At 39.9% G+C, this 27,425-nt stretch overlaps 2 protein-coding genes across 2 annotated transcripts in view; one reads left to right on the plus strand and one right to left on the minus strand.

The window, feature by feature from the left end:
* Positions 1–712: 712 nt before the first annotated feature.
* Positions 713–1,870, minus strand: cfap97d2 (CFAP97 domain containing 2). Its single transcript, XM_086221134.1, has 5 exons — positions 1,757–1,870; positions 1,523–1,627; positions 1,303–1,383; positions 1,016–1,134; positions 713–914 (listed from the first exon to the last, which is right to left on the minus strand). Exons 1-5 carry the CDS (start codon positions 1,805–1,807, stop codon positions 713–715), a joined length of 558 nt encoding a protein of 185 aa, XP_086077260.1. The 5' UTR covers positions 1,808–1,870.
* A 12,830-nt stretch (positions 1,871–14,700) lies between these two features.
* Positions 14,701–27,425, plus strand: part of fgf14 (fibroblast growth factor 14) — a 92,587-nt gene continuing 79,862 nt past the window's right edge. Inside the window, exon 1 of the mRNA XM_086220241.1 lies at positions 14,701–15,525. Coding sequence (XP_086076367.1) covers positions 15,318–15,525 — 208 coding nt within the window. The 5' untranslated portion in view covers positions 14,701–15,317. The remainder of the gene's footprint in view (positions 15,526–27,425) is intronic.

A 27,425-nucleotide genomic window follows, 5' to 3' on the forward strand; every position in this document is an offset into this window, starting at 1 on the left:
AACACTGTAAAATTGGTTATGGGGTATGAAATTCTTTTGTCAGTCAAAAAAGTATTGTGTTCATGAAATAGTCCCTGTATGATTACTTCCGATTGTATTTATTCAATACATTCATAGTATCAAACATCACATAATTCAGTATCTGTATCAACTTTAGCTTGGATATCATTCATCCAGTCTTCTTATTCAAGTGAAAATGGTGATTTCATACGGTGCATTTTATCTTGTCTTTTCCCTCCAGCTCATGAGTTTGAGGACTTTTTGGACTTTTCAGTTCCATCAGGAGCTAGAACCGCCACATCATCGTGACAGTGTTTGTCTGGGGTAACTTGAATGGTGTCTGAAGAACCAGGATTCTTGGCTGCGTCAGCTGAAGTGAATTTCTGAGGCATTTCTGGTTTAGTGCCATGGTGAGTAGTCATGTCCTCACACTTTTTAAGGCCTGCGTCTTTCCTGGTGATTTTTGTCCTGTTTTCATTTTGTTTGGATTTTTTTATGGTCTCACTGTTGGCAGACTCGTGTGTGGTTTCTTCAGCGTGGAATGTTTTCTCTTTAATGCAGCTCCTTTTTCTGGGGTTTACTGGTCCCTGATAATGACACACAAAATAAGAACTTAATCATTATATCAAATAAACAGTATGATACAATTTAAGAGGCCTTTTTTGGTCGTATCCTCTGTAAACTGCAGCAGTCATTCATCCTCATTCAAGAGTTAGAAAGCAAAAACCTTTCGTTTATTGGTTGTTCCTCGTGGGTATCTTGCGATGGCGTCCATCACCTTTAGAGTTTTGAGCCAATCCTCATGCCAGCTCTTTACGTCATAATGAGGCCTGCACTTCTCCAGACGGATTTGGATCTTTTGGTTCTCTTTGGTAATACGGAACAACTCTTGCTGTTTCTTTTCCTTTCCAAGGCTACAAGAAAATTGAAGACAATATGTGACAGTATGTCACTGTTGTTTGCTATAAAAACATTTGCCTCACTTTTAAAACTTTTCCCTTCAGCTTAAACTTACCTTTTCCTTTCATAGTAATTCTTGTTGTCAACTCTTCCAGTTGTCCTCATAATGTGTGATATTTTGTCCGTCTGTGCATTGTTTTCCCTCTGAATCTTCATCGTCCACTCATCTTCAAGCTTGATGCAATAACACACGATTAGAAACAATATTCTGAGTATGAGCATTTCCGCTAAACAATAATCTTTTTAATGAAGTTAGTGAATATAACTTAATGGTATATTAACTTTCTGGATTCATCACTGTCATATCTGATGCCATGAAGCTGATAAAAATGAGAGATGAACCTTTAGTTTTTTCATCTTCAAAGACAGGTGGCTGTAGGTCTTTGGTGGAGTTGTGTTTATTGTCGGTTTTGCTGACTTAATCTTGGGAGACAAAGACAGTTCATATAAGCCGCTTATTCGTAACAATACTCATTTCATCACACACCTAAAGTGGCTTTGTTGGTTGTTTCCTAACTTGGATAATATCTTGCCAATTCTAAGAATTCAAGTTGCTCCTGACCTTTCTGATGTGTAGATTATATGAAGCCTGGTCCCATTTCTGTTGAAGATATCTGTTTCCGCTAGGAAGCAGGGGTTGGTAGGCCCGATAGTGCATCGTAACCGACTGTAAGATAAAACAAATATTAGGCAAAATGACAATATTACAAGCCAGGAGTGCTGCGGTCAGGCTCTATCACATACAAATGGACATTTTGCGAGCTCCCTGCCTCCCTCAGGCCCCCTTCTTACTCACCTCGCAGTTTGTAGCTGGCAGTCTGGATGTTTCAGTACAACAAATCTTCATCTGTCGAAGAATGTTTTCATGTCTACAGCATCCAGATTGACGACGGGAGCTCAGCGACGCCAGTCTGTTTTCTGCCAGTCATACACGGTTGCCATGACAGCAGCTGGAGAGAGTGGAGATGAATGGTTTCCATGCAGAGAAAGGCATACAAGCACACAGAGATAGGCTAATTATGCAAACTATGAAGAGAGTGGCTGTACAATGAGCTGCTGTGTGACACCATTTCACAGGAAGTTTTCAGGTTGTGTTCTGTGTGAAACTGTTGCATCACACGAGCACTGAAGGAAATTAATGAATCCAGTGTATGATTGAATTCATTTTATTCAGTCAGAGTTCAGTGTTTAGCAGGGCGATCCTGCAAAAAAAAAAAAGAAAGAAAGAAGAAAAAAATAAGAGCTACAATATAGCTATCTTATATTTTCTGGTAAAAGAAAAAAAAAAAGATCTACAAGGATAGGTAGAGTTCTGTATTGTACAGCTTTTGAGATGGTTACCTGGACGCTTAAACCTGAACGAACACACTTGCAAGCACAGAGACGCACACACGTGCACTACACAAATGCAGACACATAGTTGTAAAGTTGGCAAAATATGCTTCCTTAATTTGAATACCTACTTCAAATAGAGTTGTATTCATGTTTTTAAAGTATGCCATCATGCAGCATATGCCCTGTATTCCATTTATGATGCAAAAACGAATCAAATATAAATAAAAAAAAATAAATCTTGAATGAATCCCATTGATGACTTCATGAATGAACATCTATTCTACAACACTCCCCTCTACTGACTAGAGCTGGCTATGACCATTTGTCGGTGCCACTGAGATCATTCAAATCTCACAGAATCTAAGAATGACCATCTACAATAAAAGTGTAACGGACGATTACATCATCTCCTTCCCAGCACCATTATAAAATCTGATTTACAGTAGCTTTTTTTTGTTGTTTTTTTTTGCATTCATACATTTTCAAACTGCTTATGAACTCGCAATCTGTCCACCATCGCTGATGCAAAACCTGTTACCAGCCATAGAGACTCAAATGATAATTCAGCAAATAATCACATTCATAAACTTTCATGAATAAATTACATAAAGAATGCAGTTGTGAAAGGAGGATGAGGATGATTCCTCATTTCTGACAAACAACCCCAAAAGCCAGGTCTCTGTTCACCCTGGCACTGCCACATCTCAGTGCACTGGAAGAGCCGTCATGAATGAATTATGAGCAAAAAAAACAACAACCCCGTTTCCTGTCCAATTTGTTACTTTGTTGTACAAGACAAAGCGTACTGTTTGGACAGATGGGTGTTCAGTGCTTCGTTTTTCTGTACTTTTTTCTATCAAATTGTTAGGTTGCTGACTCAGGAGATACTGCAAAAGCCAAATGAACTGTGTTGACAACAATGAGTTTACTCTAACCTGGCGTATTACAGAGAGGTATCATGCCTGTAAAAACACCCTCTTAGATTAATTGTAGCAGAAAAAAAGCTTTATTAAAGGGACAGTTAACCCCCGAATAAAAAATAAGTGTCATTTATTAAAAAACTATGAATCTAATAAACTATATTTATGTAATTAATGTATCAGATTTATCATCTTTGGACACGACAAGCATTTCAAACATTTCAATACGAAAAATAGATTTTGGTAAGATTTAATGGAATGATAAGATCTATTTTATTGAAATGTTTTCTTTCAATGTCGGACCAGACGCACTCAAGGCGTAGCTCTGCCCTCCACTGGTTTCTCCATGTCCAAGCAGAAACCACAATTTTTTTTTGTACCAATTCCATCCTGGTAGACATCTCTACTGACAATATTTTAAAATCTAACACCTAAATGATCAATATATATCTATATCTATAGATACATAGATAGATAGATAAACACTACTGCAGGTGGGAGGATTTTTTTTTCTTTTTCAAATATGTGGGGTGGATTGAAATGTATGTGTCCCAGCAGTGGTTCAGGATTGGAACATTCATCTGCATGACTGCCTGAGACTCATAGCTGTTGAAGTATTTGAACCAGAAAATCTCTGCAATCACCTGAGCGAAGCTGCTTATGCGCACGTCGTCCCCACAGAGGCCTCGACCTGACTACTCTCTGGTGTAGGAGCCGACATCAGCGGACTAATGCACATATTTAATAGAGTCATGCATGTTGCAGGAATGCTCACCTCACAGATGAATCAAATTTTAAAGTTTTTAATCTCGATCTTGCTGACGGTCAGCAGTACATATGGTGTTATATTGGTGAGCACTTTTCTGAATGTGTTGTCCGTGTGGTTCTGTTGGAGTCATGGTCTGGGGTGGGGTTACTATGGCACTGATATTGGACACAGCTGCAGTTCATCCAAGGGAACACAAATGCAGTTCAATACTGACATGAGGTTCTGCGGCCTGTTGTTGCCCATTGCACAAACCTCAGTCAATAGTCTCATTCATTCTATGTGGAGATACACCGCGATATAAAATACAAATGGCAGATACACTATTGAAAAGGAAAACTGAGCACTGACACACTGGTGACAGTGTCTGTATTTTTTGCTTATTGTTGATTTCAGATACCAACAGTATTTGGTCATTTTTGAAGCAGTGGCACAGAAAATGTGTCTAAAATAAAAAAAAGTTGCCATTCTCGTGAAGCGTAAATTGTAATTAATTGGTTTTAAAAGAACACAAACAACTCTTAATTATCCATTATGGGGGCTGATGATGTATTTAAGAGAATGAGGTTTGTTTTCAGGTCGTGTTGAGAATGGCAGGGGATGCTACTAGTTCCAGGGAAGTCTCACTGGTGGAACCTCCATTGCACTGCTGTGGGAATAAAAGCTAAAAAAGACAGTCTCTTTGGGAGTAGGGAAGCGCAGTAAGACCTGATTCATCTATCAGCATAACATTCTGTGGGTGTGTAACTTCATTTTATTCCAGATAAAGCTGAGTTTTTTTCCAGTTTCATCATCATTCATATAGTTGTTGATATTTACAAAAATGTAATGGTCTCTCAGATAAGTACAGCTCTTCGTCTCACCCACCCTTTTTTTCTAGCAGATTGAGACAAATACCAAGAGTTCCCTCAGAGCTAATTTTTTCTTGTCAATACCTGTGGACAGAACCACGGAGAGATCAGCAAGAGGACTCTGCGCAATTCCCCCAGGCAAGGATCAAGATTTTTTATCTGTGTGATGGAAAGTGACTAAGGTAACACATCCCATGAGGGGATCCTGTTTAGAGGTAGATGCATCTGCCTCTAACTGAACATACATCTCCAATTACGTCGAGGAAACATTACTCACAGTAGAAATGTGGCAGAATAAGGTGTTCTTGAATTCAGAAACAATTACACGTTACATTTTCCTCCTATTATTCATGTTTATATTAGTTTACTCAATCTTTTCGATCAAAATGCTTTGAAAATGATGGATTGTGGATTGGCAATGAAGTATTAATCTCCCTACTGTTAGCCTTTGTTTTCAGTTACATACACTTGTTGTCCATATTTTCATTTGATATACGCCCCTGCAATACGATAGAAATGTCCAGTGATTTCCCTGGGATGAGAGGCTAAATTTGTCTGTTTTTCAACACTTAGCAATGCTACAGAGATGGTAAAAGCCTTTCATTTAGCTCACGCATAGCCTGTTAGCTTCTCTGTAATAACATGCTGTCTCCTCGAGGCAAAAGTTCAAATTTTCAATGTAACTGAGGCATACAAACCGGATCAAAACTAAAGCAAGGAGGAGCTTCGCAAACACAGTGGACAAAAGAAGGTTCCATAATTCCACTGTATTATACAGATTTATGGATTTCATCTGTACATATGAATAATAAGTAACAGAAAAATACAAAAACACACACATTGGAAACATCTCAGTCGATTCTATATTCTTTTGGATTTTATCCTTTTCTATAAGATAAAGGAAATCATCATCAAAAATAGCAGAAACCACACATTCAACATTCCACATCTGTGTTTTTGCTTCAATGGCACCTTCTTTTTAGCAAAATAACTAAACACACCTAACTTCTACACAGTTCCCTTTGTTAACAGTGATGAAAAAGTTGACCCTAACCAAATCTGAAAACCCTTCTTACCTGATATATCGAAAGTAATTTTCAAGTCAACACAATTTTCTACTAATGGACGGTAGAATAGGTAACGACTCCAAGGCACTATACTCTCAGCCTCGTCATTCCATTAATGCCTCTGAGCTGAAGAGGAATGGGTGCTTTGACTCAGAAATAGGCTTTATCCGTCTAAAAGTGGCTCTTTTGATGACAGTTTGGCGCATAGCATACATGCTGCCCTTGCTCCTGAATGCAGGAAGTTTGCCCCATTTTAACTTGAAACCCGTACAGGACTATATCTCAGATAGATCTGTGCTATAAAAGGCTATAAATAATGAAAGAAGCAGTCTTTACAAGTTAAAACAGACTCACAGTGCTGTTACGTAACAGTGGAATGAGTTATGAGGATAACAAATTAGCCGCGCACAGCAACATGCAAATAGACTAATCCTCTGCAGTGCATTGAAAACAGATACAGATTCGCAGCATACGAACAGATTTGTTCTCTTAAATCTTAAATGCGAGCGCACAACTTTTCCATCGTTTTCCTTTCTCATTTTATTGGCTAGTGACAAGGTCCTACTTCCTCATGCTGTGGTTGACGGGAACATGAGACCTCTCAGTTATTCCCTACAAAAGAATCTTTGTTTCAATATTCTTTATGTCTTACATAAAGTTTCACTTTTTTTTTTTTTTTTTTAGCACTCAGCCAATGATGGCTAATTTTTCGCAAGGATTTAGAATCTTTTAATTTAACGGTGACAGTTTTGCAGTTACAGTGATCAGGGTTGGCAAATTTCTACCTGAACGTGAAATTTGACGTGAGTCATCAAACTATCGTCCCATGATACGTTGGACTGAGTTGTGACAGGATGGCTGGGAGTGGGGCATCCATCCATCTGCACACTCCCCCGATTCACATTATTTGCAAATAGTCAGTCTTGAAGCTATTTAGGTCTCGACCCTTATCCTCAGTAGCTAAAAGCTCCATTTTGTTCAAAAGATGTTTACTGCTGGACAATTAATGAGAGCTTAGAACTAGAGTTTCAATAATATCATATTTGTAAAAGTGTGATCAAACAAAGTGTAAAATTGGGGTAGTGTGTTGTACGCAGTAGTGCTAAAAAGAATTCTTGTAAGTGGTATGTGTACTGCCATATCACTGAATATAAAGGATGTTACCGTGACCTAGTTCAAGTCACTGAACTAAAACAACTAATCAAGTGTGGAATAAAGGTGTTCATGGAAACATCTGCCCTTGTACCTGCCATGCAAAATAACTGGCAAGTATCAAATGTATTCCCCCCAATAATATTTTTTTAATCTTTGCCTTTACAGTCATTTCTACAGCAGGTATACAGGATAAAGATAACGTATCCAGTAGAGCATGGTGGTCCGCTACATTGCAGATCAGTGGCTAAAGAGGGAAGTGAAATAGCTGAAATATTGATTAACTTGTTGGCACAGCAGGAACCAATCAATTGCATGACTGCACGTCTGTATTTTCTGGTACAACCTCATGAGCATGACTACGTAACCGCACATACATAAAGAGAGAGCAGCAACGACAACCAACTTTTAGACACACACGGAAAGAATAAAGCTCAGAGGTTAAAGCTCAACCCGAAAGCAAGTGTTCCGTGATGAATATGTTGATCGTGATAGTTGTAAATAGGTTTTATGGACTTGGTTTAAGACTGAAGACATTATAAGATGCTTCTGGGTAACGTTTAGGTACGGGTTTGTTGAAAAAGTCCAGAGAAAGGGCAGCGCAGCACATGCTTGGCATGAGAATTACAACTGTAATGTATTTACTCACTTGTTCACTTGTTCATTGCTTCATTTTACCCAGGGGTCTCTCCTCATGGGTGGCTACTCGGTCAATGCACTTCTTGCCGTGCCCAAAGCAAAAATGACAAAATCTTTATGTCAACCATGTATAGATTAGAATTTATCCATATATATATGGATATATTATGTGTATATATATATATATATATATATATATATATATATATATATATATATATATATATATATATATATATACTGTATATATACTGTATATATATACATAATGTGTGTGTGTGTGTGTGTGTGTGTGTGTGTGTGTCATGGATAAATTCTAATACAGAAAATAAGAGGCTGTTGAGACTGTGAATTATATTTTTTGATACCTGGCCTAGTGCTACGTACTTTTTCACAGTAATGGATATTGTTGGTCACAATGGATTTTAAAGAGGAGTTCGTTATTAAATGTGTGGGTTTCCTAAATTGGTCCTATTGGTCATTGTTAGTCACAATGTGGGTGCGCTGGAGAGGTTTCAGAGGCCGTTGCTACACATTACATATTATGTTGAATGTCAGCCAAGCCTCAGCAGGAAGCTTGATGATCCAATGTGCCAAACCTGTTATGTATTTCACAGGGTGATACTGTAAATATGTTAAGTGACCATGGAAACAATGCCAGCGTAAATCAATCAGGGTCCCTTTCGACGGTGCGTGTACAACATTCCAGTAGTTACTGATGCAGGTGCTCAAGACCTGTTCACAACACTGTTTTTCATAAGATTCATTCATCATATCATAAGACCAGGTGACCAAACCTAAACAGAACTATGTTGACAGACATGTCAGAAAACATAAAATAAAGTTCTGTAGACTAAAAAAACAACATTAACACCTGTAGGACCAATGCTGTTGGATTTCTTGTTTCTATTATGGATCCTAGCACACTTTGTTTCTCTGGTGCAGACATGTCACTTCAACAGATTTCATGCTACTACTGTATGTTATCGAGACGTTGTCATTTCATGGTCCTTCAAATATTTCATATGTAGTATTTCATATGGTGTGTACGAAGTACATCTAACCATTGTGATAGAGCTTCTATTCACTGTTGTCTGACCCAGAACATCTGTTAATGGTGTTTGTTGTGTGTTCCCGTTGTTTGGGAACATAAAGTAGGTCTGGCCCGGCCCTCTAACACAATTAGAGGAGGGAGGGGGGCATTCAGTGCTGGGGCAGCAAAGAGCAAGCTGCACTTGTACATATAGACTTTAATGGATATGTGAGTGTGTGTAATGTTACGATGACTTAGTTCCCAGCAGCTGTGCACTGGCTTGTGAAAACCTGCTGTAAGATATGCCAAACACAGCTGACTGTCCTTTTCTGACTGGTTGACATCACAGCTTGTGGTCATGCCTGGTGAGGAGGCGAGAACACGCTTGTTAATGTGGTCCTCGTTCATTAGACCCCGAAAGCATTGGCCATGACACAAGATTGTAGATTAAATTCCAACAGGTCATTATGAAATGGTGTCAACATGAGCAGGTCGGACTCATGTTTATATTTCGTTTATATAACTTAATTCTCATCTCCCGAGTTCCACCAAGTACAAAGTCTAATGCTTCTTGTTACCAACTACCACCCTGCATCGCCCCCATGCAGACTTTCTCAGATTCTCATTAATTAATTTCCCTTGATATTATTTTACGTTAACACATTTCGTACCACCGTCACATAATGCTGGGTTGTAAGGTTGTCTTATTTACATATTTTCTGTGATTGCCCCGCATCCACGGCGTGTCATGTTCCAAAACAAAATTTCCAATCAATCAAAGACATACTTTATGGTTAAGTGATCATGAAAACTCTCCAGACCTTCCCCATCGGATCATCTGCTATGAATCCTTTAACATATATACACCAATTTCGAAATGCTAACACCCATTGCTGCAATCTTCACACTCCCCCGTGCGTGAGCCTCTTAAACATGTACAGTAACGCCACAGAGACCATGAGTAAAACTGAAACAAGTCCATTTATCTCTGTGCATCTTAAATCAAGTTATTTTTCCCCATCAGGAGAAAAGAGGCCGTTAAAACTCGCAAGGGGCCACTTCCTGCTGGCCGAAGCCCGGGCAATCAAAGAGAAGTATTGTAATGATCCCTGACAAGATTATCAGACGATATCCTCCAGGGTCCAATGATACTTCACATTACAGTAGACGGATCGATATGGAGGATGACATGAGAGGGATCTGTGGGGGGGGAATGCCGGAGATCTTTGACTTGTGCTGAATCCACGGTGACTCCAGTTGACCTCGTAGAAAACAGCTCAGGTGTCTGAGCTGATGAGCTAGATGTATTCATGTGTGCGTAACTAATTTGTGCAGTGACATCACTCGTATTCATGTCAGAACAGTGAACCTGTCCTTGCTGTCAGTTGGTTTTACGATTAATTGATTGTCAGATGATATACGGGAGTGACCAGAAACCATAGTTTTCATATTTTTGTTCTACTTTGTAGAGTATCTTCATTGTTTGTTGAGGATTTGTAAGCTGTCATCTGTTTTTATGCTGGTTTTGTTATTCATCTGTTATTTGAATCCACAGTAGGGTCTTGATGGACGCCACAAAGTCATAGAAATTCTGCTGGTCCTGTGGCGTGTCTCCAGCAACATGTTTTGATGCACATTTTGAGGTTTCCCTAGAGAAAAAGTTGGTGGAAAAAGTGCAAAAACAAAACTCAATCTTGTAAAAATTTTTTTGACACACTCCCAAATGAAGGCATTGTTTCATAACTTGCGTCATGGACGACAATTTCTGGCAATGACAGCTCGTAATTCTTCAGGATGTCTCTTGTTTTTGCTGGTAGATGGCCAAAATGATGTGCTGACCTGTTGTGTTTCTGAGTTTGCGATATCTTCCTCTAAGCCACCTGGTACATCCTTTGAAACATTGCCAATACCACCACCCTCTGATGGAAATAAGCACTACATAGGCTAGTTTATTCGCTCCAAAACTTTTGAATGAAATAGCTGTAATTCATATTTCTTCTTACGTGGCATCGCTGAAAAATTGACTTGAATTTCACTAAACATTCAAGTGGAAACAGGGCAATAGACTGAGGGTCTTCAAGGGTTATGATGGTATTTCTGTTTCTGCAAGTGCACGTGAGTCTTCAAGAGTCCCTATGATGTAAGGTCACCAAATACACATGCGCTGGGAGACATATTGATAAATAACTTCATATATACAGTAGGGGGCGGCATGGCTCAGAGGTAGAGTGGCCATCCAGCAACTAAAGGGTCGCTGGTTTGATCATCACTTCCACCAGTGACCACGTTGAAGTGTCCTTGAGCAAGATACTGAACCCCTAATTGCTCCTGATGGCCCTGTGATGGACTGGTGACCCGTCCAGGGTGAACCCTGCCTCTCGCCAAATGTCAGCTAGGATAGGCTCCAGCCCCCGCGACCCTTAACGGATAAGCGGTATAGAAAATATTTGGATGTATGAATGTATGGATGGATGAACACAGTCCCTCCTGAATATCATCTAAACCCACCAGCATGTCAATCATCAGCAAATCTCTGGAAGAGAGGATTCTGCAGCAGGCTGCTGTGGAAAATGTTCAAACATTTTTCTCATCAAATTTGATCACAAAAGATGAGTCACCAGGTCTGTCTTTTTTGTTTCCGAACAGTTCTCCGTGAATCATGCGATCTTGTGCCGCCATCAACTGTGCGCACGTGTGGTCCGCCGGTTCCACAGTTGCCGTGTCTGTTCTCGAAGTGTGTTATGGGTCAGAGTTCTGGTTGGTGGACTTGTGTGTTCTTTTTATATATAATATTCTGGAGTCAGAAGAAATATTTAGTCCTACTCAAACAAGAGGAAACTTTCTCCTACACATTGTCAACATATGTTTACTTGAATCACCTCAACTGACATATACTCTTTCAAACCAATAAATTCTTCTCTACCGTCGGACGTTAAACAGTGACGCAGCAAAATTGTATAATGTTGTGTGAAGAAAGTCAATCAAGAAACACTTAGTTTCAAAGTGGCCCACATCCCTGAGGAACGAGTTATCACAGACAACTGACAAGACCTGGCGCCACAAAACTGGGTCATTAAAGTGGATTAATGCTGTAATTCAGAGATGAGCACACAACACAACCCCACTAATGAACCCCTCTAGTATCTGATGGAACTTCCTGAACTGTGGTTCAACAATTGTTTACACTGTCTTCAGCTTTCTCTCTTTTTTTGGGGGGCTTTCTCAACACGACATTGGACAATAACAGCTTTTAATAGTAACACTTCCCATGCGGCGCTGATTTATCAACACGATAATGAAAACTGATTGTTTCAAGGCGACAAGCCATCAAACCCAAATGATCATGTGATGCTCCAACCCTCTGATAAGCACATTTTCTCCATGTTATATGTTATATGTGTCAGTCAGTGCTGCTGTGGTAAAAGTCTTGCTGTTTTTACAATGAAATATTGGGTTGTTTGACCCAGAGACACTGCTGTTAGGGTAAATGTATAGTTTTTAAAACATTGTCTTCAATAACGGATGCAAACAGGGAATGAACATCAGCCACCCACTGCGCCCTCCATCAGAACAGCTGAAAACATTGTTGGCAACAGTGGTCTAAGGGTACAGTTAACATTTATCTTGAATAGTTACCGTATGTACTATACGTACATGGCAGTAATGGGGCTTGAAATCAGAAACAACACCTTTGGGTGAACTTTAAAGAGCAACAGATGGGTCCTACAACCACAAAGTGAGGCCAGAATGCAAAAACTCGACTGACACCAGAACATACATACTCTGCAAAATGTCTGATGGACATTACAAGCTTATTGAGTTAAAGCTTGATTTTGAGCAATGAGACAATGTTAAAAAATTAAAAAGAATACCACTTCCTACACACTCACTCCAGCATCCCAGGTGAACTTGTGTTGCACTGTGAGTAGCACAAAGACGGTATCGCCCCCCCCCAAAACACTCATTAGAGCAGAGTACATGGGTGTAAAGATTTTTCCACAGTTGATGGGAATGGGCTCCAGGGAAAGACACTGTTGATGCCATATGGTGCCCAAATGTACAGTTGAAATTTGAACTATCCCTTTTGTATTTTTACTTTAGTCTCAATTGCAATCAAACACTGGGTGTGTTTTGGTCAGATTGATTCCTTAATTTGACTTACATTGATTTCCTTGAGACTCCTCGTAGTCCTTAACCTTCAAACCAAGTCTCCACCCTGTAACGTTATGATTTACTGGAGCTTTTTTTTTTTCCCTCTCCACAAGGGAGGCATGTTTCCACGGTGTGTTTATGTAAATTGATTCATTGTCCTCTACGCCACAGAAAACGTACACTTTATGCATGAAGCCAACCCATAGAAGGGCAATGTATACTCAGGAAAGAAAAACTGCATCCTCTCTTAGTTTGTGATGGAAAACCTTGTGATCCTTTGAGAAATGTAGCCATGCAGTCTTCACAAGCGTCATGAACAACACTACGAAGCCCTTTTGTCCTCAGAGATGAAGGAACAAAAGAGATCAACAAAAATATCCATAATAACATTATGTATCGCTTTTCATTCTAAAAAGATGCTTTTCAACCCAGCAATCTTTGCCAATAACCTTTCCTAACAAATACGCACATTTTTTTTGCAGCTAATGTCACTTCATCCAGCCTGCTGAAATGATAGTGATCTGTTGCAGTGCCTTATTGGTACTCTGCAGCACTACAACGCTACACACCCCCAGGATAACCCACCAGCCAGACTACAGATAGATTGAAAGATAGATAGACAGATGAATAGATGGATAGATAGATGTGTACACATTTGACTATGATGTAAATAAATAAATAATAACATATATAAATAAATAAATAGCGCAGAGCCTTCTTGCTTTTTGTGGCTGCTCTAAAGGTAAAGTCTAGTGACTATGGGCACTTATTTAGGTAACATCACTCCTTCCTACTTGCTGTTTTGTTTTCCGGGGTTTTGTTTTGTTTTATATTTATATATGTGTATATACATAGAATATATATATATATATATATATATATATATATATATATATACACACACACACACACACACACACACACACACACACACACACACACACACACACATATATTTATGTAACTATTACAGCTGAACTATTTTGTTCTGCATCATCTTCTTCTACCTTGTTTAGAAAGTGCATTTGTTGTTAATGTTTGTGTGGTGTCTCGTCTTATCCCTCGAGGAACAAAGAAAGAAAAAACAAGCAAAAATGACATTATGTCATTACACTTTGCACGTTCATGACTATTCTGCAATAATTTAGAAACTGCAAGATAATCAATCTATGATACATCGGGATATCTTTATGACTGAATGAAATAAAACATAAAAATACAAAAAAAGAAGAAAAATCCAGGTAGACTGTGTTGCAGCAGCAATTCACATAAAAAAAAATGCACCAAATAATAATGTAATTCTGATGCATTTTCAGACATGATCAAATTTCGAGGGTCACCAGGTCTTACCGCATCAGAAGCCGCCCCCCCCCCCCCCCCCCCCCCAGGTGACCTAGCATGGAATTGATCTGGCCCTGGATTGAGTGGGACTATCTTGTGTAGTGGATCAAGGTGCGTGCTGCTTCTCATTCTCAGTACCACGCCTGCATTTATACATCTCCAGCCTGAATGTTCCGTTCCCTGTGAAGCCCCTGCAACCTACTCTTCAGTTACTAGTTTAATACACATTAGCTTGCTCAAAGCTGCGATTGAAGGACCTGAGTCAAATAAATGACACGATGCCTGACATGTGGTGCCTACGTGCAGATCCACTTCATAGACTGTCGTTTCGAAGAATTTAAGCTGATCGCTACTATGGTCTCATTAGGATCATAAATATTTCCAAGAGCATCACTGACATGACGGGGCAGAAACCACGTGTTTACGTAATGGAAAGCCAATCTTTCAATTTAACCCCTCCCCGCCTGTTTCAGAGGTCCGCCGCTGAAGGAAATTCATGCAAATGTTTTCATACGGGCGCAGCGTACTTTTGGAAATGCAAGTAGCGTGTTGCTGAAAAAGGCTTGAGGAAAAGGACCCCCACAACGGGGAGAAACGCACACTCCAGGAATCACGGACACACACCAAGAAGGACCCAAGTCTGGCTCTGTCAGAAGCGCTGCGGTGTGGGACTGGACGAGATGAAAACTGCGGCTGGTGTTATCTGACCTCAAGCTGGTTTCTTAGCAGGAAAAAAGGAATTGGACTTGATCCGGCAATGTGGTGTTTTGTTGGGGCTATCATTGCAGCAGTCTGTGCATAGGATGCATCCTCCCCTGGCTTTTGATGCTGTGCTGATCCACCCTCCTCTGCTTAGAGTGATGAACTAATAGGCAATGATTTTCTCTTCGGAAATCCACCGTGTTTTATTGTTTTCACGTTAGTTGTGTTTGTTTACTGGCGGCCCGTCTCCTCCCGGTGCGACACATGCAATTTATAGAGTATATTTTCTATTATCGACTAGTTGAGGAGGCATCCTTTCTACGCCAGAAGAAGAAAAACACACCAATCTGACAGAATATTTTGCCACGTGAATGAAAACGCATATAGGATATTTTTTCTATGATACAATTGGTAGCCTTGTCCTGGAGAACTGATCCAATTGTGTTATTATGCAACCGCAAGGATCTCATCTATATCTGGGTGTTTAAGCCACTGGATTGCTCTTCGCCCAAATCAATGTGGTTTCTTTGGAACATTTTCAGTAAAGGAACGCATATGCTGCAGTGTCTTTGTGGCAAGAGTCTTAAGAAAAACAAGAATCCAAGTGGTAAGCTCATCATCTTTATGGCTCCGTTTCGCTGTGAACCGGCGTGCTGCGTGTGTGTGCGTGTGTATATTTATGTGTGTGTGTGTGTGTGTGTGTGTGTGTGTGTGTGTGTGTGTGTGTGTGTGTGTGTAAGAGTGCGTTGCTGGTTTGTTTGTTGTAATTGTGATAGATGGGCAATCATATTTATGCAGCGAGTGGATCATGCAGAGGCGCTAGGAGGGAGGAACAACTTATTCCGTGCAGCTATATACTGTCGGCCGGGTTTGGGGACGCGCAGCGCACATAAAAGCTCCCCCGCATCACCAAGGCACCACGATCTCCTAACTTTTTAAATAGCGCTCATACACACGCGCGCGCGCGCGCGCGCACTCACACACACACACACACACACACGCGCGAACAAATACACACAGAGACACACCAGCTAGATCTTATTTCAGATGAATCAAATCCACGTAGCTGGGCTCTTTTTTTTCCTTCTCCCCCCTCTATGTGATTCCCCGTGGCCAGATGATGCCATCCCGGGGCTCACTGCAGCAGCATCCCCCCCCTGCAACACCACTTCTCGATTAAACGGGCTCACTCGCTGTGTTTCAGCCAGCCAGACTCGTCTTCCATGTCTGTCCATGCAGGGGGAGAATTGCTGATCACTATGAAGAGACTATGATTTCACAAGTGTTGATTTGTGTGTGTGTGTGTATGTGTATGTGTGCGCGCGCGCGCGCGCGCGTCGGTGAAGCCAAGCAGGGCAGCTGAGGTGTGAAAAGGGACTGCACTAATGCAAATCCTGCACCTGAACAGCCGACACCGTTTCGATTCACATGACTTTTTTTTTGTGTGTGGAAAAGCCTGTGTCGCCCAGCCTCCACACTAGCTGTTATTGTAGCTGATATAATTTATCACATTGCCATGTTTATTTCAACAGGCTGTTGTAGGTAAAGCCCCAGGTGGACAGCTTGTAGTGGGGGCTACTTGTTACTTCATGCTGGGGTTTTGAAGATGATGTGCTCAGCAGCAGCACAGTTCCCCCACACTGCAACTGCAGTATATCAACATCGCACTGTAGAGGGACTGTTTAGCCCTGCTGACACTGCAGGAGCAACGTCAAAAACATTGTCTACTACCAGCTAGACACACTGTCTTATTATTTATTTTATTATCATTTTTTCCCACACCATTCTGTTCCCCCAGTTTAGGGGATAAACACAAACAACTGGCTTCTGTTTGCAGCCTGGCTCAAGCTAGCTAATCATCATTTCTGCAGTAGAGACATTAGCAATATTAGCAACTCACTAGCGTGTCTCTGAAGCTCAGTTTATAAAACCTCGCAGGCTGTTTTCAACTTGGTATGGTGTGAAGACATTTTTAGATTCCTACTGCACTTTTTTTTTAAACAGCAGGGCCCAAGATATAAAGTAAAACTCAGAAGTGAATGCAGTTTTAGTTCATTTTAGCGCAATTTGTTAAGTTTAGCCTGAAACAGGACGCGATGATTCCTGTTTAAAACAAGATGATACATTATCAGATTCTTTTGAAAAATACTAATATATGTTTATATGGTATTTATGGGCTCTTTTAATTTTCTGTTATCCTATAATTTCCTCATATGATTTGTGTTAAAATAATCATGTTTCTTCCTGCGCAAGCTATGTTATTTCCTGCTGTGTCAGGAGCAGCGTCACAAACTGGCACTTAATTTTCGTGTAGCAGACTGAACCTTTTTGTTCCCAGGTGATTTTAGCCTGACAAATCAAGAAATGTATGAAAAAGTGTTTTTTAAAAATTTTACATGTTTTTTTTTTCTTCATATTTTTCATGAAACACAGGTTAAAAAGGTAAAAAAAAAAAAATGCTGATTACATGAGAGGCACCATGTGGAGCTAAGACTCAGTAGGTGCTTGAGTGATAGCTGACTGATTCGGGCTCAGCGGAAAAGCCGCAGCAAGACACTAAATGCCCAAGTCAAGCTCGCCATGCAGCCTATGAATCCTAGATGAGACTTACTGAAGCCATGCGTAGCCCACGTTTACCTTGTAGAGGCTCATTATTGAATAAAAGGCACTATATGGTTAGAGTGTGTGCTGAATCAGCAAATAGAGCCCGTCATTAACTGAGAAATGAATTAGGCCAAGACACAGTACATGTCAGCAGGGTGTAGTGCTGTTTCCTTCGACTGCAAGATGCTAATTGTGTGCAACGCTGTCAAACAAGTCACACTAGCTACAGAGGTGTGTGGCCCTCTGTCACCAGGGGCAGGTGCTTCCAGTGTTAGTGCTCACCAGGCCAGAGCTTCATGGGCCTGCATATGGCGCTCTAACTTTTTTTGCTGTATTTTTAGTAACTCAACATAACTGAGAGAACAAACCGACCACGCTGTCAGTCAACATAGAGAGATCTGTGTTGTAATGCATACATTTGTTGTCTGTATCTCTTTCCACCCACATAAATACTTCACTCTCAACTCCTGGCCTTCACTAGGGCTCAAATGAAACATTTATTCGTCAGCCTGTCTATATTTATGCACCTGTGGTGTTAGTATGGGTCATATGTGTGGAAAGTTTGCAGTTGATTGTAATTGTATATTGTTAGCTGAAATTTAAGGTAGACACAACTTTGTTTCAAGTCGTCACACAGGTTTGGATATTTATTTTTACTGTTGAGTCAGTAAAATCCAGTCAAAAGTCAGAGAGAAATTCCTGAAGAGGACACCAAAGGTTACCTCATACGTACTGCTGTTTGAGAGGGAGAGTTACTACTACTGCATACTGCGTTCAGGACAACAGATAAGTAAAAAACATAAAGGTTGTACTGTTCTAGCAGTACCACACCAGTAGCCTATTTGTTCTTTGAGTAAAACCAAGAACAGCCAGTAGGTGGCAATGTGACATCATATAAGAGAATAATTTCTGTAATTATGATAATGTGACGAGGTCTAATTTAATTCTCAGTGGAGATTCGGCTTGAATGATAATGTTGCTAATCTATTTTCATAACTGAATCTTAAATTTAGTTCTTAGCAGCAGAAGTGGATCAAACCATTATGAAACATATGGGGGTTGCTCTCTTAAAAACACATTTTGTGTCTGTGATTAGTGCTCTCACTCTTTATTATATTATTAGAGAGTTTATAGTGATTTTTACTTTGATAAATTTGTACAGGAACAATCCCACAGAAGGGGTGGTCTTGTGCAATCTGATATCTTTATGAAGCCTTCTAAACAGAGAGCTACAGCTGAATAGATGTATAGATTGGAAAGTTCCAATTCAATAATGTTCTCCATCATGTATACAGTGATGCTTCATATCTTCATTATAACAAATGTAATAAATCACGCAAGCTCTTTTAGACGAAATAATAAGCCTTATGTGTCCCCTCAACATCGGGATGGGTCACCACGTATCTGTTGTCTTAGGTTATTAGGTTAAGGCTGTCACCTCACGGGGTTTGTTTGTGTCTTCGCAGAATTATGCAAAAAAATTATGCAAATTATCTATTTTTTAAAGAAATTGCTCTGCTGTGCTCCTTCTTGTCGTTTGACCAGATCTGTCTCAAATTTGGCAACTTACGTTACCATGGCGATGAGGGCAATTTTAATGTTTTGCCATGGAACGCAAAACAGCGGTAACTAGATTTAACATGGTTAGATCTTTCCCAAACTTGAAGTGTTAACAGGCTGAATCGAAATCGTAGTCACAGCGCCGCCTAGAGGTTTTAGGAGCAACCTGACGTAACCAACATCATTTGGTTTCCATCAAAAAGAATACTGTGTATCTAAACATTACCAGGTTTCACGGCTGTCTCACTCTACAGAACAGCCACACACTGCGTTGTCTACAGGGGTGTGAGGGTCATTGCTGCTTGCTTTTTAAAGTGCTGTATGGATCTTTTTGAATTGTCCTAACGTTTTGATACTTACCAGTCGGCCTACAGAAATAAGTAAATATTCATATTCTTGTTTCAATGTAAGACACATTATCTGACATGGAAAGATGTAATATTTCCATCTAGTTTAGACAGATTGTTTAATGACAGTATGTGATCTCCCTGCGGTATCAATTCCCGCTAAATTCCCTCTTCCCACCGAAGTCGTGGATCAGATTCGTCACAGAGAGATCCGGCATTTAGAGCACATACAAGGCAGTTTGTCTTTAACTTTCTGGTAGATTTTTGGGCTGATGCTCTGATACAACTAGCATCGCTGTCCGATGCTCACAGTCATGTCCCAGTATGACTCCCGTGTCTTTGTGTGAACTTACTTCATTAAGTCAATTAAGTCATGAGGGGGATGAAGGGATGGAGATCCCGTACGTTTACCCTCCAGCTCTCATGTGTTGCAGTGCTGAGTGTGCGAGTGACCTCTTAGTTGTCATCTTAAAACTTTGCAAATGTCATCAAATGAGGAGTAGCTTTACCGTGAATGACAGTAGCCTAATGAGGGTCGTAGTGTGGTGGAGGATAAAAGTTATGTCACAAATTTGTGATAAAGGCATGTTTGACTGACATATCTTTTGTGTTATAGTTTTGTGAAAGGATAAATAGTAAAAACGAGTGGCTGGGTTGCTGAAAGAGCGTAATTGCAATGGATTTGTGAAGGTTGTTTCATCAGAGTAGCTCGGTAGTGGCTCATTGACAGCAGAGTGACATCACAGGTCAGAAACACCCAGCTACATCCATGTGATGATCATTTGTAGCGTGTCAAGTGAAACTCAACTCTTACGTGTGTGATAGAGACAAGAGGCCTGAGCTGCAGCGCTGCATATTGCTCTTGTTTGGACCCACAGAGCTTTAACCCTTTAAATACTCATGCAGGTGTGAAGAGTCTTCGGTGAAATCTACGCGTTCTTGGATTAATGCTCACTGTGCATAAACAATACGCCATTAGAGCTGCAGCAGATCACACCATCTAAAACAGCAGCCTGTTGATCCCAGCTGAGGCATTTCAAGTCCATCTTTCACACCAGAAATGCATTAAGTCTCACCTTCATTTATGATAAATACGCCATTTCTTTCCATCGTTAACCATGAGGAATGACGAAGATGACGTTAAAAACTCATTCACTGTGAGCAGCAGCAGAATGATTAGTGTACAGCACGCTAGATTAATGTGTAGTAACAAAGAAAATGCATTGTAATTAAATGGAATGGGTTAAAACACAAACAACTCCTACAATTAGAAAGCAGCAGGACCGGCTAAAAATATCCTCTGCCAAACAGTGTGGCATGCTGCTAGCTGTAATTAGACATGTTGCAGTTAAGTTTGTGAATGTCTTAACTACAGTACCTTATACCTGAGTTTACAACAAGCGCTCAGACTTTTATTATTGGCCTTTTTAATTAATTTTTTTTTTAAACAAATTTAAAATTGGTGTCGTGTGCAATCAACGAGCCTTCTCATTGCATCCTTTTATTTCAACAAATGCAGAGGCGGAAGATGAAAGCGATGGAATAATTTGCGTGTGCGATCCTGCCTAGAAACAAACGAAGAGACGCAAGTAAAATCATAACATCCTTGGGGTGGATATAAAAAGTTAACAGAAATATACATTTATAATTCAAGATTTGAGAGATTTATTTGACATTTGCACCTGAACAAGAACAATTGGATTTCTGTAGCGAAAGAAAAAAAAGAAGAAGCTAGAAATAAAGAATGGCAGCATAAAAATAGGTTTGCAGAACAATAGGAGAGCGTTATACTTTCAATGATAAATTCTCTCCTTTTACATACATGATCACTCACTTCAAGATATCAGTAAAAGTATAAAATAACACGCCTGTATTACAGATTCAATTTGACTGAATGCACACTATTCACATGGTTTCCCCCGAATGTTTTCTTCACAAGGCGGTTTAATAGGTGGTTCTTGCTCTGTGCTCATGGGAGCATTAGGAACAAGATGACACAGAGTGCTGCTAGCCGGCCTGTCACAGGTCAACAAGAAAGCATGCTCCACTCTAGTCTCCACGCATTTATAATGGCTGCAACATTTTTTTAGTTGGGTCTTTGTCTTTTGAAATATAACCTGTACAGATGATGAGATTCAAGGTCCTCGCTAACAGTCTCCCTCCCAAACATGCAAATCCTCTCAGGAAACGAAGCAAATATAAACAGAGAGATAAAAAAAAAATAAAAATAACCATAGGCTGTTTGAGGGTATAAAACCTGTACTTGTCTGTAAAAAAGTATTATTTGGTGGTTGTTATTTTTTAGTAAAGGTTTCTGTAATTGTGTGGATACAGAAGTACAAAACTGATATGGTGTATAATAACATGCGTCTGCGTTTCTCTCTTTCAAATTATTGTAAATTGATTAACTTTCAGTTACAGTTAAGAGATGGGACTTCTGAGTAATTAAAGTATTTTTCAGTTTTTCTTCCATTCTATGGAAGAAAAACTGAAAAATACTTTAATTACTTTTATTTTAATTAGTAAAAAAAAAAATTCAAAACTGACAATCTAATTGTTTCGCAGTCATAATCTCATCTAATCCCAATCACTCTCTGGAAGCCATTCTATATGGGAGTTATTTTCGACTGTTCCTTTGAAACATTTATTCTGAACTGACTAGACTGAACGCTGTCATTTAAGATCTTGCGTTTTGAGCTAATCTGTCTTGTTCTCAAAACCGTCTTGATAAATCTGATCTTTTTGGACTGGAGATTATATTGTTGTTTACTTAGCTTGGGCTGGAGTATCTCTGGGCTGTATACTACCTTTGGTAGCTGTAGTAAAAGCAGCATTGAGGGACAGTGACGCTGTTTCTGATGTGATTTTATCTTTAGTCGGTTTTTCAAACTCAGGGCTGACCGAGCGATGGCAGAGTGCTGAAAACCGACGATTCCGCTGTGATGCTGCTTGAGTCCCATTGTGGGGTTTTACACCTTTAAACCGAGCTGCAGTGTTTTTGTGACCGAAGCCAGCAGATTTTTGTGTGTAAACCAAACTAGATCTTAAATGTAACACTGTCACACCATAAAGCTTGGCACTTGTGTTAACATTTATAGAATTGTCGCTATGAAACATGTTTTTTGTTTCACAAATATTGAGAACAGGCCATGTTCATTCATTCATTTGCAGAAACTTACAGTCAAGTGTTTTAAGCTTCTTATACATACTAATTTCACATTGATCTCAGTAGGTTACTCACACACACACACACACACACACACACACACACACACACACACACACACACACACAGCTGTGATATCTTTCTACTCTTCCTGTTCTCTTCCAAGAACACTGGGAAATGAAGTCACACCTGAAAATTGAAAATAGTCATTGGAACAGGACGGTATGTGGCCTGTGCATTTCTCCTCTTGATATTCTGCCCTGTGTCTTATGGAGGCTCCATAAATCATCTTGTAATTTGGAGCTGTGTGTGACATATGCCCCACTTCTGTGAGGGAAGGTGTGTGTTGTTGTCAGAGCAGCAGCAGCAGCAGCAGCAGCAGCAGCAGCAGCAGCAGTAGGAACAGCAGCAGTGCTGTAACAGAAGTCTAGGCAGGGTTCTCTGTAACGCACGATACATCTTAATACACACCACCTTCAGCATCTCAGACGGAACGCCGTAAAGCTGCTGAGAGCACCCGTGCAGGGCTCAGACACTCCGCTAGATGATCCGCAACAACATGACAAACTAATAAAGATCATACAACAGTGAAAATGGCGCTAAGAGATTATTACTAAACATCTCCAGTAAGTGTGATCAGTTGCACAGCAGAGGCATAACCTTACATGAAATAACAGCAATAAGGTGCATTTGGGCACAATAAATATGATAGACGACAGTATTGATACTTTTTCCCCTCGACTTTCATGTAGGAAGTGAAATAGACTCAAAATGGTCCCAAATGTTGTGTTTCATGGTCCTCAAATGAAAAAAGTGCGACATAGAAAAGTGTATTGTGGTTACAAATGTGTACAATGATTTGTGTGTTGGGAAGTTCCAATCCACAATCAAAACACGGTGCAATTTGACAGCGTGTAAAATGGAGGAGATTATACAATAATTAATGGACATCCATTTGTCCTTTGTTTTCCACCAGCATTTGAATGCAACATTTGTGGCGCTTGTAGGTTTCTGGGTTGCGTGAAAAGTCTCAGAACATGATCTGTCTGTCGTGTGATTAAACATTTGCACAACAATCCAAAAGAATGGCATATATTTGTAAATACTCTAAATTGACCATAGGTGTGAATGGTTGTCTGTCTCTATGTGTTGGCCCTGCGATGGACTGGTGACCTGCCCGGGGTGAACCCCGCCTCTCGCCTGAAGGCTGCTGGGATAGGCTCCAGCCCCCCTGTGACCCTTAACAGGATAAGCGGTAGAAAATGGATGGATGGATCATTTGTAAATCTTAATATTCATTTGAGGGCGGTTTAATACACATTTGTGACCATTAAAGAGTTTACTTTCTCTCCATGCCATCGCCGTGAGAGTTCAGTGGACTAGTCAACTCTTCTGTAGAGCTCTGAGAGATCTGTTGTGTGGGCGTGTGTGTTGATTGTAATGTTGTTCAACTCGAGGTTATGAAATTGGAGGGGTGAGTTTTGTGAAAGTAGCAGGCCGTTGTCCTTACTGGTGTTAATGTTGACTTCTCTGGTGAACTGATGACAGAACATGAAACAAAAGCAAGGATGTTTTTAGCTCTGAGCGAGAGCGCGGAGGAAGTTCTTAAAATGAACAAGGAATACATGATATCTCTCTTTTTTTCAAAAAATGTGTATTGTGTGATTATTGTTCCACAAGCTTTAGCAATAAAATGATAGAATATCCTCTATCAAGTCATATCCCTTGACTGCGTGTAAACAGCCAATCCTGGGGAATGTTTTGGCAGTGACATTTGACACTGAAGTCAGCATCTTCTCCTGACCTTTGTTAAAAGCAAGTCATTAGATACCAATAATTATAAACTGAAATGTTTTGTGATGAATTTTTCATGATAAAGCAGGGATCTTTTCTCTTTGCTGTCCTGAGGGATTGATGAAGCGTGTGTCTCCGCCGCCGCCACTTTTCCAACTTCATACGTATTTCCGTGAGGTCATTAGCTCTGTTAGAGTCACGCTTGTTTCGACGTCATTTGTTATTACCATTTAAAACACTTTCAGACATTTTTTCCTCCACATTTCTGGCAAATGTAAAATCCTTAGTCACGGCATCATGCTGTTGTCCTTTATATCCTCCTTCAATAATCTAAATGTACTTCATTCAGTGGAATACAGTCTTCCTGCTGTTGTACTGGAATACAAGTATGAAATACTCCTTTTGTTTTTAAAGTGAATTGACATTTTAGCTTCTGCTGAAATATTCCTGGTGAGCGACAGAATTTTCAAAGATGAAATATTTATACATTTTCTATATTTTTTAACTTTGTTTCATATATTACCCCCCCCACACACACACACACACGGTTGACTATAAACTACTTATGCTACAAGAATGATGAAGTTATGATGTATATAATGATGTCAGAATTACACCAAAATGGGCAAACTGGCCCCAAAGTTTAGGATTTAATAGGATTCACAGGAACCCCTTAGCTATGTCATCAAACTGCTTTCATCTCTCAGCTCTATAATTGCAAAAATTTACAATCACAAGATCTGGATCATTTAACATAATTACTCATCGCCTTTGGAAACATCATGCCCGACTCCTTGGATCCAACGTGTTTTCAAATACCAGAATTAGTTGATCTGTTCTCATTGACCAAAGGCTGTCATTCTCTCTTGCTGTGATCCTGTCACAAAACAAGAGAATCCTTTTCAAAAAAAGAACGTGACAGACGTTTTGTTTTATTTCGATGATCTTGTTTTCATCTTAATCGGACGTCAAAGTTGTAACTCAAAATTCAATGAAACCTTCCAGCGTCTGGATCCATATACTGTATCAGAAACACTGACCTACGCCACCGTGAACAAAAAAACAAACAATAAACACACAGTAAGTGTGTTATAGCAATTTGGGTTTCATTTCTACATGAGCTCACCAAAGCCCTTGGGACAGTTGCAGTACAGTTACACTGTAGACTTAATGGATCAGCCTGTACTGCATAAACAACATCAGTATGGCTTCAAAACCTTCTAAAACTAAAAGGAGATGCTAAGATCCCTCAGGTAGCACTCAACTGTTTCTTTTGACTCATGTCAAGCTGGCACGCTAGGACTTTTCTCTATAAAATCGCTTCACCGCAGAGCAGAAGTTACTCACAGCCAGACAAGAACTTCAGTCATATAATACAGAGCCTTCAACCAATGTACATCAAAGAGTTGGTTATTTGTGGAGCGGCGAGCGTTGTGTGACACGGTCAGCTGATCATTTATCTGACACGGATGGGAACTTGTTTACATGTATGTGCGCAAGACCTAAAACATATTTATTCATCTTTTTTAGTTTTGAGCTACTACGATGTTTAAAGGAACGGAGTACCAGTCCTGCATTCTCATTGAGAAAAAAATGGAGAAACTAAAAGGGATACATCCATATTTTAAAGGGTTTAACTTCGTGATGGCTAAGAATTTTGATTAATATGGAAGTATTTCATTCACCTGAGGGGAAAATAATCGTTGTTTTTCTGAATTACTTAATTATGCATTCATGGAAAAAAAAAGTCTTCCCTGTTCTTCTGGATTAATTTTCATTACCCCCCCCCCCCCGAAAATATAAAAGATAAAAAAGCCAGAAATTCTGAAGAACTCATTTTCTTGACTCAACGTCCAACTTGGCAATAGCCATGAATCTTATCCTGCACTTTCAGCGCGGTGACATCAGTTTGCTAATGTGAGCTAATAGCTGCTCAGCTGCAGTACATGAGACAGCGTGTAAACATACTTGCCAGTGTCACATATCTGGTGTGGTCATTACTCTTCAAAATCCCTGCTAGCGACACCCTGTCTGCCTGTGACTTGCAGCCACAGCAGTTTATATGTTTCCCTATAGACAAACAAATCCCCAAAGACATTTTCTTCATCGTTTTTATAATACCAGAATAATGCTTAATAACTATTTATGGCTGCAAAGAGGGATGATGACAGGTGAAAAGAGAGCACATGTTATCCTGAGGTAACCTCTAACAGATATCCAGCTCAGAAACACGCTCTTTTAGGAGGGGATCAAACATGTCTGCATGGTCCCAGAGACACGGCTGTCATCCTGTTTATTGGTCTTTTGATTAAGTTAATTCAGTATTTCCACAAGTGTCATTTTGTTGTGATTCTATGGAGAAGATTAGTTGAAGTTCCCTGTGTCTCTGATGACAGAAATGCGGTTTCTTTAACCTTTATCAGACACACGTACACACACGTACAAGAATGCTTGCGTGTGTGTGTGTGTGTGTTATTTAGTCGAGGTACATGTAGAAATCATACAGCCAGAGGCAAACTGCTCGCTGTTGCTGTTGCTGGTTTTAGAACAATGACGACTGTGGAAACACAGAGCGAGTACATTTTTTGATTTGATTATGATTGATTGCTGATATGATTTCATGACTCACTGTTGGCCTGCAGCTCATTTATTAATGTTGTCCATAATCTCTGTCTCTCTCTCTGTCTCTCTCTCTCTCTCTCTCTTTCTCGGTTTGGGCTACTCCGGTTCAGTTTGGTGACAGGATCAGCTGTTATAGCCAATGAGATATCTGCTAGTATATTATTTTGTACTGTCATGTTTTTCTGCTGGTACCCCATGATCCCGGTGAGGGATGAAAAAAAATAAAAAATCACAGCCTCGATAAGAACAGTAACCAAATGCATCCTTTGCTGAAAGAGGAACTGGATTATGTTTCACTGTTTTTCTAGAACCTGAAAAAAAAAGTGCTTCTATCAAGTTCAGGAACTGTTTCTGCTGTGAATGGCAGTTTAGATTAGCTGAGGTTGCATCTCCACGAATAAGATTTCATTTCAA

This window comes from Aulostomus chinensis, chromosome 12, assembly GCF_037954235.1.
Source record: "Aulostomus chinensis isolate RoL2024-O1b breed Wild chromosome 12, RoL_Achi_v1.0, whole genome shotgun sequence".
NCBI lineage: Eukaryota > Metazoa > Chordata > Actinopteri > Syngnathiformes > Aulostomidae > Aulostomus > Aulostomus chinensis.

What these genes read in the sequence shown, in the direction of transcription:
- cfap97d2 (XM_086221134.1), bottom strand. Translation starts at nt 1,807, where the DNA reads ATGAAGATTTGTTGTACTGAAACATCCAGACTGCCAGCTACAAACTGC. An exon ending in ATAATCTACACATCAGAAAG is followed by an intron (nt 1,384 to 1,522) that starts GTCAGGAGCAAC and finishes TTGTCTCCCAAG; the next exon opens with ATTAAGTCAGCAAAACCGAC. An exon ending in AATTACTATGAAAGGAAAAG is followed by an intron (nt 915 to 1,015) that starts GTAAGTTTAAGC and finishes ATTTTCTTGTAG; the next exon opens with CCTTGGAAAGGAAAAGAAAC.